This window comes from Sinohyriopsis cumingii, chromosome 7 (genome assembly GCF_028554795.1).
Source record: "Sinohyriopsis cumingii isolate HCF-2022 chromosome 7, ASM2855479v2, whole genome shotgun sequence".
Lineage (NCBI taxonomy): Eukaryota > Metazoa > Mollusca > Bivalvia > Unionida > Unionidae > Sinohyriopsis > Sinohyriopsis cumingii.
The window spans coordinates 14246451-14259735 of NC_142967.1; the positions used below are offsets into that span (position 1 = coordinate 14246451).

At 36.1% G+C, this 13285-nt stretch overlaps 1 protein-coding gene across 7 annotated transcripts in view; it reads right to left on the reverse strand.

The window, feature by feature from the left end:
* LOC149794760 (vitamin D3 receptor-like) overlaps positions 1-13285 on the reverse strand; it is a 140953-nt gene that overhangs the window by 16785 nt on the left and 110883 nt on the right. For all 7 annotated transcript variants that reach the window (XR_016422194.1, XR_016422193.1, XM_089964395.1 and 4 more), the window contains one exon: positions 6742-6912. Coding sequence is in view for 5 of the 7 variants with exons in the window: in XM_089964395.1 (XP_089820521.1) it covers positions 6742-6912 (171 nt within the window). In the remaining 2 variants the exon portion in view is untranslated. The remainder of the gene's footprint in view (positions 1-6741; positions 6913-13285) is intronic.

Sequence of the window (13285 nt, forward strand, 5' to 3'; positions counted from 1 at the left end):
AATAATCCCAGTCTGATACCTAAGTCCACTTCTGACAATTGGAATATCTTTCTTCTCTGACTTTGGCCAAGACTGAAGGACATACATATGGGAAAGGACATGTGCAATAATAACTGAGTGTTACATAATTAAAGTTAGCTTTAAGTGCATTTTAATACATTTTAATAGCAGCAATAGAAGAGCTATATCATTGCTGAATTTTTCTGCCTGGTGGGAGGTACCATTATTCTCTATGGGATGTTCTCCTTCTGACTGCAGCATGCCCTGAAAAAATTCTTGGGCTGATACAACTGGACCCACATCTTAAATACCCCACACTATGGTGCACTATTAACTGCAGGTAAAATGACAATAAAGTGGAGTTAAAATGGCAGTTGGTACGAGTTAAGTGCTGGGCAAAAGGAACTAAAGCATATTGCCTGGAGACACATTATGGCAGTCAGCCAGGCTAGTCTGAGTGCAAGTCCACTGACTGGCAAACCACTGAACCATGACAGCACCTTTAAGAAATGAGAAGTGCCTAGTGGTAAGACTTAGACATTGACAGCAGGTAATCCTGACAAGAATACATTGTTGTCACAAGGTCTGTGCTAAATTCTAAAGCTGGTAGATTAATCACCTCTTGAACATTTAATTTCAAGTGCAGTTACATGTACTATTAATTATATGCTCAATTTTTTTATCCTTTAACTTTACATTGTCAGAATTGTGCAATATTTTACAATATTGTATACCTTCGTATTGCAATCACGTGCAGGAAACGTGTACCCAATAGTGTATTAGGAACTACTTTGTAAACAAATCATGTACACTCATGTAGCAGACGCTTTACGTTTTGGTTGATCAAATTTGTTTCTGAATGTATTAAAGACGTTTCATAGACTGAAACATACCAGCTGCTTTGCTACATTCCGCATTAACTTTATTGATACAATGTTTCGGATTTTGGTGATAGACACCAGATTTCATAAAATTGCTGGGTACCTACAAATAACATGCAAGTTACTAGGCATAAACTGTCTCCTTTAGCTGGTAGTAAGTGGGGCAAAAAAATATGCTTACAGTTTTACATCCTGAATTTCCTCAAAATGTACTTTCTTAGTTCTGCAAATCCGAATTACATGAGCTTGTCATGGGTTCTCAAGCTTAATTACATATTTCGAAATTGTACTGTAATTATGACTATATTCCAACTGTAATCACATCCCCCTTACTGCACTCAAAATGAAATAAACATTATATTCCATAGTGTCTTTTTGATAATTGAAATTGAATGACTTCATATTTTTCCCATATTATGATTTCAAACATTCAATGGCAGAACAGAAACACACTTGCAGATGTCAACACGCTGCTCCGTTGCCGCTGAAATCCAATGTACTTCATGCAGAATTTGCACATAATTCCAGTTCATGAGCATTGACAAAAATACCAAAATCTATTCATTCCATATCAAATGGAAAAGTTGCTGCAATGCACATTCATTCACAGTATGACTCCAAATTTCAATTTTAAGTAGACCAAAACGCCATTTTCTTTCGAAAGGTAAGTTCATTAATAATGTTGTTGTTGTGTAATGATGAATCTGCGCCTGTGTATTTAGTTTGGAATATGGCATATATTCAGTTACTTTGTTTCGTGTAGTGTATATTTATTTACATAATTAAGCCTTAGATAGAATAAGAAAATGAGCATATAATAAAAAGGTTACTGCATTTGTATGGGAAAATATGAACTCATTTAGTTGGATGGATATACTACACTCCCAAGGTCGTGGAGTATTTCAATCAGAAAAACTTGTTCATATTTTCCCATTCAAATGCAGTAACCTATAATTATCGTTAACATAATGATCCCTGTTTCAAAACATTTTCAATCTAACTTACAGGATGCAGGATGTATAGAAGCCACAAATGCAGAAAACAGGTGCATCAATTAGTCACAGATTGGAATGGTTTAAGAATAGTCATGCAATTCTGTTTTATATGCACCATTAAAAGTACAAACTAACAACACACAATTCGTCAAGTTCCCCTCATCCAAAGCAAAGTAATACAAGGTATATTACTATACATAAACTGTTCCTTTTGTTCATTTGAACTAAGGATAACAATTTTATTGGATAAAAAAACCTGACACAGTAATCTATTATGAACAACAACAATGTCCTTTTCTCTAAAAACAAGTTAATAGTTACCTACTTTTTGATATTCATGGAATAGTTAGATCACTACAGGTAAAAAAAATGTTAAGTAATGGAACTTAAATGGGAATCTATTGCAAAATTTCCATATATTTATTACATATTGCTTATACCTTTAAATCAATGAATCTTTCCCCTCCTCTCCAATCCCTAAGGTGAACCTGCTTTATGCTGTCAAAATCACTACATACAGTATTTGATGTGATAACTGCGTTATATGCTGTCAAAATCACTACATACTTTATTTGATGTGATACCTGAGCATGGTTTATCATTCTGCTTAAAGTCTGCAAACAAATTTATCCTTTTTTTAAATTGTACAAGGACATGTTGATCTAGTACAGGCGGCGTAAAGGAAGTAGATATTATAGCCTACAAAGTCTTTGATTCTCTTTAAAATTACCATCATGCATACTTGGTGTCTCACTACTTCTTGTGATCATGCATGCCCTATATCTCATTACCGATAATTGTACCATCACGCACGCCTGGTGTCTCATCATCTTAATTTACCATCATGCATGCCTGGTGTCTTGTTATTTCTTAATTTACCATCAAGCATTCCTGGTATTCACATATCACCTAACTTAAGATCATGCCTGCCAGACATCTTGTTACCACTAAATTTACCTTCATGCCTGCTTGATGTTTCATTATCACGTAACTTATCATCCTGCCTGCCTGATGACAGGTTGCCACTAAACATACCATCTTGCATTAACACTAAATTTACCATCATGCCTGATGTCTTGTTGCCGCTAAATATACCATCATGCCAGCCTAATGTCTTGTAACTATATTTACCATCATGCCTGCCTGATGTCTTGTTACCACTAAATGTACCATCGTGCATGCCTGGTATCTTGTTATTATTTACCATCATGCTTGCCTGATGTCTCATCATTGCGTAAATTACCATCATGCTTATCTGATTTATTGTTACCACTATATTTACCATCATACCAGCCTGATGTCTTGTTGCCACTAAATATACCATCATGCCAGCCTGATGTCTCATTACCACTAAACATACCATCATGCCAGCCTGATGTCTCACTGCTACTAAATATACCATCATACCAACCTGATGTCTCGTTACCACTGAATTTACCATCATGCCTGCCTGATGTCTCATTAACACATAACTTTCCATCATGCCTGATGTCTGGTTGCCACTAAATTACCATCATGCTGCATGATGACTTGTTGCTACTAAATATACTGCTATTCATGCCTGGTATCTCATTATCATTTATCTTACCATCATGAATGCCTGGTCTCTCATTACCACTAAATTTACCATCTGCATGCCTGTGTCTTAATATCACAAAACTTTTGAATATTTTATGCAGTGCAACAGTGAGCTCTCAACATAGTCAAAAGGAATTAACTTTACATTTACATACAAATACAAGACTGTAACTTTGTTGAGGACATTGTCAGTGTAAGCTTTTTACAAAGAAATTTAACATGACAGAATTTACCCAGATAATGATTCCTCAAAGCGCACAGTGCAGACATTACATAAAAATAGCATATTAAATGTTTTTCTACTGTGATTGAATATACAAGGTTCCGACAAGAGATTTATTAAAAACACAGCTCTAATTGAAATTATTGCACATTTGAACTATGAACCCTCCCAAAGCATCTGGGGGATGGAAACAATATTTATATCCTCATACATGGTTACCATATTGTGTACTAAGTTTTGTGAATTTATAACCAGACGTGATTAGGAGGGGACAGAAATGGACAGATGGAAGGATGGATGAATGGGTGGATGGAAGAAAGGTCTGATGTAATGGGGGTTGTTACAATAATCGTAATGTTTAAACATCAGGATAATAAACAGTCCTGACAATATGTTTAAAACGCACTTTCAGGTTTCAGGTTTACAAAGCAATCACTGAAATACAAAAGGCCATGGCCAGCCTGTCATGCCCATGATGGTAGTGTTGCATTCAAAAATGTGACCTTGACAGCCTGGTCATATAGTTACGTGTGCATGATGCTGAATGAATTGTCTTTAGGTTCATAATAATTCATCCATAATAGGGTTTAGAAAATATAAGCAAATGAAAAAACCTTATCCAAGCTTTAACACATATTTTCTATGACCTGTTACCTTGACACGAGGTCAATAACAAGAAAGCATGTCACGTAATGAATTGTTGCAGCTTAAAAATGATTCATAACATGCATGAGCAAAATCAATCAAAATGTTTAGGAAATGTAAGCACACAAAAAAATTGCAAAGTTTTATTACTGTGACCTTGACCCCAAGATCAAAATCACAAGTGGGTGTGTTGTACAATTAAATGTTTTAGCTTTAGAATTCTTCATCCAAGTATTTTTTGAGAATCCATCCATTGTTTTATTTAAAAAATATGCAAATTAAAACTTTAATAAAAAACCTAAACACTTATTTTCTTAGACTGTGACCTTGACCAAAAGTTGAATGGGCCAAGTAAGTGTGCCACTAAATCAACTGTTTTAATTTTGTAACGATTAATGCATTGAATGCATTCACTGGAACAGTAGTATTTTACTTTGAAAGGAGAGGCTGGATATGTATCAAAACTGCTGGAGTGCTTATGTGGTGACTTGTATGGAAAAAGTAAGAAACAATACCAGTCCTTTTGTGGCAACGTTTGTTAGTTTACCCCTACCCCCATAATTTTGCATTTTTTTCCTTATTCATGTTGCATAAAGTAATAATGGCAAGATCAGGGTCTACTTTGCTCACTTCATATGATAATTAGATAACAAGAAACCCACTTTTTTGTCTAGCCAGCATTTATTTAGGTAGGAAAGGAAAATTTAATATTTACCTTAATCTAGAGTGTGGATGGACTGATAGACATGACTAAATCAGATGTGCCCAGCACAAAAAGTGGTGTTATAAAGACCATGCATGTACACAAACCTTAGTTTTTAGGGCACAAAAAGTGGTGTTGTAAAAGACCAAGCATATACACAAACCTTAGTTCTTAGGGCACAAAAAGTGGTGTTATAAAGACCATGCATGTACACAAACCTTAGTTTTTAGGGCACAAAAAGTGGTGTTGTAAAAGACCAAGCATATACACAAACCTTACGGGCCCCGAGTGGCCGAGTGGTCTAAAGCGCTCTCTGTTACAGATCACTGCCATCTCACCTCTGTCTGCGTGGGTTCGAGTCTCGGATTCAGCCAATGTGGGTATGTGAGAAAGCTTGCCAGTAGTTTCTCGTGGGTCGGTGGTTCTTTCTGGGGTTTTCCCAGGTTCTTCTTTTACCATTAATACTGGCCGCCATGTATAGTCTATCGTGTCTGAAAAATGGCGTTAAACCCTACAACACAAACCTTCATTTTTAGGGCACAAAAAGTGGTGTCATAAAGAAAATGCATATACACAAACCTTAGTTTTTAGGGCCCAAAAAGTGGTGTAACATAAAAGACCATGCATGTACACAAACCTTAGATTTTAGGGCACAAAAAGTGGTGTTATAAAGACCATGCATGTACACAAACCTTAGTTCTTAGGGCACAAAAAGTGGTGTTATAAAGACCATGCATGTACACAAACCTTAGTTTTTAGGGCACAAAAAGTGGTGTTATAAAGACCATGCATGTACACAAACCTTAGTTCTTAGGGCACAAAAAGTGGTGTTATAAAGACCATGCGTGTACACAAACCTTAGTTTATAGGGCCCAAAAAGTGGTGTTATAAAGACCATGCATGTACACAAACCTTAGTTCTTAGGGCACAAAAAGTGGTGTTATAAAGACCATGCATGTACACAAACCTTAGTTTTTAGGGCACAAAAAGTGGTGTTATAAAGACCATGCATGTACACAAACCTTAGTTCTTAGGGCACAAAAAGTGGTGTTATAAAGACCATGCATGTACACAAACCTTAGTTCTTAGGGCACAAAAAGTGGTGTTATAAAGACCATGCATGTACACAAACCTTAGTTTTTAGGGCACAAAAAGTGGTGTTATAAAGACCATGCATGTACACAAACCTTAGTTCTTAGGGCACAAAAAGTGGTGTTATAAAGACCATGCATGTACACAAACCTTAGTTTTTAGGGCACAAAAAGTGGTGTTGTAAAAGACCAAGCATATACACAAAGCTTAGGGGCCCCGAGTGGCCGAGTGGTCTAAAGCGCTCTCTGTTACAGATCACTGCCATCTCACCTCTGTCTGCGTGGGTTCGAGTCTCGGATTCAGCCAATGTGGGTATGTGAGAAAGCTTGCCAGTAGTTTCTCGTGGGTCGGTGGTTCTTTCTGGGGTTTTCCCAGGTTCTTCTTTTACCATTAATACTGGCCGCCATGTATAGTCTATCGTGTCTAAAAAATGGCGTTAAACCCTACAACACAAACCTTCGTTTTTAGGGCCCAAAAAGTGGTGTTATAAAGAAAATGCATATACACAAACCTTAGTTTTTAGGGCCCAAAAAGTGGTGTAACATAAAAGACCATGCATGTACACAAACCTTAGATTTTAGGGCACAAAAAGTGGTGTTATAAAGACCATGCATATACACAAACCTTAGTTTTTAGGGCATTTCTTCTGAAAAAAGCTTTGCATGATTCACAGGTGATGGCATCGAAGTTATATCCCAGGGCTCTGTCACCACAAACACCACAGAACAGCTGTGTGCCATCTTTAGGCTTGGGGCGTCTCTTCTGTTCTCGCTTCATTTTATTCTCATCATAATACTGCAAAGAAATTAAGCCATGATCTGATACAGCATATACACAGAAAATAATACACAGATGAATAAACATTAATCTTTCCATTGACTCAAACGTGTATACGTCTCAGCCCTGGCCATGTATCAATGAAATTACAAGGCTTTCTTGACAAGCAATCTCAGCCCTGGCCATGTATCAATGAAATTACAAGGCTTTCTTGACAAGCAATCTCAGCCCTGGCCACGTATCAATGAAATTACAAGGCTTTCTTGACAAGCAATCTCAGCCCTGGCCATGTATCAGTGAAAGTACAAGGCTTTCTTGACAAGCAATCTCAGCCCTGGCCATGTATCAATGAAATTACAAGGCTTTCTTGACAAGCAATCTCAGCCCTGGCCATGTATCAATGAAATTACAAGGCTTTCTTGACAAGCAATCTCAGCCCTGGCCATGTATCAATGAAATTACAAGGCTTTCTTGACAAGCAATCTCAGCCCTGGCCATGTATCAGTGAAAGTACAAGGCTTTCTTGACAAGCAATCTCAGCCCTGGTCATGTATCAGTGAAAGTACAAGGCTTTCTTGACAAGCAATCAGCCCTGGCCATGTATCAGTGAAAGTACAAGGCTTTCTTGACAAGCAGTCTCAGCCCTGGCCATGTATCAGTGAAAGTACAAGGCTTTCTTGACAAGCAATCTCAGCCCTGGCCATGTATCAGTGAAAGTACAAGGCTTTCTTGACAAGCAATCAGCCCTGGCAATGTATCAGTGAAAGTACAAGGCTTTCTTGACAAGCAATCTCAGCCCTGGCCATGTATCAGTGAAAGTACAAGGCTTTCTTGACAAGCAATCTCAGCCCTGGCCATGTATCAGTGAAAGTACAAGGCTTTCTTGACAAGCAATCTCAGCCCTGGCCATGTATCAGTGAAAAGTACAAGGCTTTCTTGACAAGCAATCTCAGCCCTGGCCATGTATCAGTGAAAGTACAAGGCTTTCTTGACAAGCAATCTCAGCCCTGGCCATGTATCAGTGAAAGTACAAGGCTTTCTTGACAAACAATCAGCCCTGGCAATGTATCAGTGAAAGTACAAGGCTTTCTTGACAAGCAATCTCAATGTACATGAATAACTTGCTAACAATAACATGATAGCAAAGTGAAATACATCTCACATTTCTACACTGTATGGTGTCAAAAGCCTTGTGCAATTTCTTAGAATGACACCGACCACAAAAAACTTGAAATTAATCAAATTAGGTCAACAAGTGCATATGTATGTATGTATGTATGCATGTGTGTGTGTGTGTGTGTGTATATATATATATATATATGTGTGTGTGTGTGTGTGTGTGTGTGTGTGTGTGTGTGTGTGTGTGTGTGTGTGTGTGTATGTATGTATGCATGTACATGTCACAACACAATCATGGATATGACATGCCAAATAAATAAAAAAACTTGTTAAAATGAAAAGGTAAAAATTGCTCAAAACTTCTGGACAAAAAAATTGATCCATGTAAACATAAACACATATTCCAACAAAAAATTAAAAAGGTCGTTACAAATGTTTCAAAAGTTATACAACATAAAAGATAAATTCAATAAGGGACAAATGAAACCATTTAAAATACAGGGTCAAAATTTATTATATAAACCATATTCTTTTTGAAAGACAAAGATGTTGTTCATCAAAAAGCTTTTTAAAGAATAAAGACCAGTAAAAGCTAAGCACAAAATCTTATGTGTAATTTATTATTATGATTCTGTGGGGGCTGTACCATTTCAACATTACCCATACAGCCATTCAAAGACCACTATCAAAGGTAGAATTACAATATGGTCATACCCTACCATGTAAGTGGTCATTGCTCAGATAAAAGGCATGTGTTATAATATCCTGATTTTGCTATTATTCTCTTAGACAGATCATTCATCCATTTTTGTTTCCAACTCGACATGCATACAAGCTACAAAAACATAAATTTCCAATGTAAAGAACTAGAACAGATATAACATCAATATACGGAACAGTTGATACGACATGACCTATGCTATGAAATCATATGACCTATGCTATGAAATCACATGACCTATGCTATGAGACCACATGACCTATGCTATGAGATCAAATGACCTATGCTATGAGATCACATGACCTATGCTATGAGACCATGTTATATGTGAAGTGGTACAGAAGGACAATATAAATTTTCTTTATATCAGTTTCCCAAGATTAAAAAAAATATCAAAGAATGCTCCAATACACAGTTGTCCATCTGATTAGTTGCAAAATTCATCCTGCAGAAATTATTTACGTTATAAAATTTCTGATGACATCGGTGTCATTCAATCTGTACACAGAGGGGAATTCACTACCCTGATTAAGTGCCAAAAAAATTCTTTGTCAAATATGTTATACAGATTAGCACCAAGTAGAATCTTGAATTTACTGGTATTGTATGTGCAATATTGATCCCACATTCTTTGTGTTTTGAACACAAGATTAGCATTTGAACAATAACATCCATGTACAAAGTATTGCAATGTTGACACATTTAGTTATCAGGCATCGTAATGTATATGGTGTCCAGAAACCACCAGTTCATGTTCTTTGTGTCACAGTGGTATAGTAGGTCTGTACAATAATGGGCATTTTTAAGCCTCTGAAAAGATGGATTGGTCAAAGATATTGCTGTAACTGATTATTTTTGTAAAGTATCATGCACCTCTCTTCTTTCTTAGCTGGCAGTATCTTGTCTTGAACGAAATATCAGTAAAATCTTTGAACTGATACTTCTGGAGAATTTTATATGCATCGGTAATAAATAAATATGGCATCACATAATGTGCCAACTGATTGAGGTATATACGTGGTTCTTTCAACCTATGATCTTAATAATCTTTGAACCACAATAACCTTGACCTCTGATTTCTCAGCACCAAATAAAAAGTCCTCTTTCACAGCTCAAATGTAAGACCGCCACAAACTTAGGTTAAGGTGCATGGTCTAAAACAGGGGTCTCAAACTCAAAATCACCACAAGGGCACATCATGATTAGTACAACAGCCTGATGGCCACATCACTGAAACCTCTTCATTTGCATTATTAATTTTACAAATTCTTGGTGTCATTGCAGGCTGCAGGAAGTAACTCCAGTGGCTGTATGTTTAAGACCCTGGTCTAGAAATAAAGTTATTATTCAGTTTTTTATTTTACTCATTATTCATGCAAGCCATAGACAAACTTTGTCCAAGGTACATGGTCAAAGTTTTAAAAGTTTTTTGCAGAGATCTTTCATGTTCTCTAAGTCATAGATACCTTGACCTTTGACCTCAAATTGACTAGATTCTTCCCTAACCAATATATCTGCCATCTACAAAGTTTGATCCAGGTCTGTGAAGTAATGTTGACCACAAATCAACATACTTTTTCATTTCCCCCAATGCAAACTATCCACCAAGCATGGTCCAAGTATATGGAATAAACCTACATAAACCATTTTTATGCTTTCTATCGCAGTGACCTTGACCTTCTTCCTTACCACAAGTGCAAGCCAGTCACAAAGTTTGTTTCAAGTCTGGGGTACAGAAGTATTATTCTGTTGAAGCTATGCTTCTTTTAGAAGTCAGCCACTCAAGACTTGTGATCACAAGTTTTCTCGTGCTCTTAGAAACCAGACACCTCTTTTTAGGCATTATGGGATTGGGGACAATATGCAACTGAAGGGGCTGACAATATGCAAAAACTATCAACTTTTAAAACTGCAGATTTGACAAGGGAAATGTTACAATCAGCATGGTCAATTTTAAGTTTTGCAAAAATAATGTTAACAGAATTTTTACAAAGAATGTTACTTAGTTTAAATCACAATCAAGACATATGTTAGACTGACCTTAACAAGTCATGAAAATAAACAAGATAATTGGGCTGAGTATTGGGAACAATTTCTTGCTCTCAACATATGGACACATCCCCTGAGCTGGTTGGCATAGGAATAATATCCTAAAATGGATAGTAATTGCCAGATAGAAGAGTTGCTTTCTAAGTGGTGTTGGTGCAGAGTGAAGTGGTGATAACGAGATTTTAGACATTGTGGTGGCCATTTTGGATGTCCAAGTGGCACCATTTTCATTTAGATGCTGGGATGAATGTGTCATGTTTCCAAGGGGAAGAAGTAGCAATAACAAAATTGTGCTAATGGATGATGGACAATGAACAACGAACAAAAGGTCACCCCACAAGTTGTACTTCTCTATCGTCAGTAGAGGAGAAAGACAGAGAGAGAGATATGGATTGGTATGTATGAGCTCCAGTACATAAATCTGTGCTTGTATTTAGTGTTTTTACATACATGCTTCTGAAACATAAATGTGTGCAATTCCATTCAACTTTAATCCTTTATTTCACAATACATTGTCAAAGTCGCACTTCGATCTTATAGTTAACGTCTTGGTTAATCTCACATGGCATTGTATAGACATGATACTGTGAATGCTTATAATTAAAAGAAAAGTTAAGGGAATACATAATTATAGTGAAACTTATTATCAGGTAGGTTTTAAATATTAACATTTGTAGGTCTTCTTGAGTTTCAAACCTTAACCTACCCTGTCAAACAAATTTTTTTTGGTACAGTGTATTGAGCTTGAAGTGTGTGACACTTTAACAATAAAGGCTTGGAGTATGTGTGTGTGATATAGATTTACACAGTTTTAACAATTTTCCAATCATATTGCTATGATGTATTCAGTGTGGCAGTTTATAGTGATATCAAACACTAGGGCATCATGCCACAGACATGTAGCATCATGTCCCATCCAGCCACATTATCCTGACACAAGGCCAACCAGTCCTAATACTAACCTCATAATGCTGAGTGCTCACTGTACTGCATTACATTTCTGTGTGTGTGTGTGTGTGTGTTTGTGACTTTACATTTCTCTCATATTCCTTTTTTTAAACTTTCTAAAGTGGCATTGATTTGTCAGCTTTTTTGATCTGACATATTTTGAAGTTTGAAAATATTTATCTGCTCTAACATATTCCATCATATAACATACACAAATCACACCATAAAGCATTTTACTTAACATCTGACACCATTTTCTTTAAAAAATATGGACTGGTTCACTAACTAATTATCTTATTAATAACACAAATCTGTTAGGCACAGTTCACTGTTGAAGAAACTCATCCGTTTTTCTTGGAAATGGGGTTATATGCAATTGCTATAAATAGCAAATAAGGAAAGTACTCTTATGCTATTCTTATGCAGCAGTCACTTTTTTTTAAGAATATTCACAAATTTATAATTTGGAATTAAAGAGATGATAATAAAATGACAAAACATTTTTATAGTGCTTAATTTTTATTTTTTAATGCAGCCAAAAAGCTGAATCCATATGCAGTGTTATGGAAAATGAAATTTGCTGAAGAAAAAAGAAAAACCATTATGGTTGTTGGGTATGTTTTTAATGAGCCAAAAAAGATGAAAAGAAAACATCACAAACATTTTTAGTAGTAAAATAAATAATAAAATATAACACAATTTCAAGAAAGCTTCCAATGTTTAATTTTAACCAAAAAAACAAACAACAAAAACAAGCTTTCATTGTCCTTGTGTTATATTTTTGGACAAGCTGAACTCTCCTTAAGGCAAGTTCCAGTCAGAATGCCCAGGGATAAGCTGACTTGAATACAAATTTGTCCAGCCATGCAATCCAAACTGAACAGCGAATGACTAGCCAATATACAGTATTTCACCTGGAAGTACCAGCAGATGGATCAGATGAAGTTGATGTCCATCTTGGCACTTATAGTACTGTATATACTTGCGTATAAGCCCTTTCATGTATAAGCCTACCCCCAAACTGAAGTTATAAACACTAAAAAGTGCATGACCCACATATAAGCTGACCCACAACTCCGAGACATCTCAAGATGCATGAAGTAAGTTCTAAATGCATTTATTTAGGCAAACTAATATTTAAAAAAATTACACGTATACTCAACTTGAGGTTGGCGTGCATAAACTTTTTTGAAAAGTAATGTATTTAATTTTCTGTTTTCTTAGTGTTTCTGCCTAATTTAGATTTGTGTATAATTTGATCAAATGATGACAAGAATTTAGCAATCATGAGTTGCTGTAACACTGCCTCTCTTTTGACTCGACTATTGTTTGTTTACGCATTATTGCATTGGACATTTTATATCAGTGCACCGGTAATTATGTTTTTACTTTGCTTTCAAATTGTAAATACCTAACTCATTAAAACGTAATCCCAGCAAAACAAAACAATGAACAACAATATGGTTTGATTCAACGCTCGCAATTAGGCTAATGAACGTATTTACGTAATGGTGCCACCACATGTACATTGTAGTACTGATTATGTGCTGAATT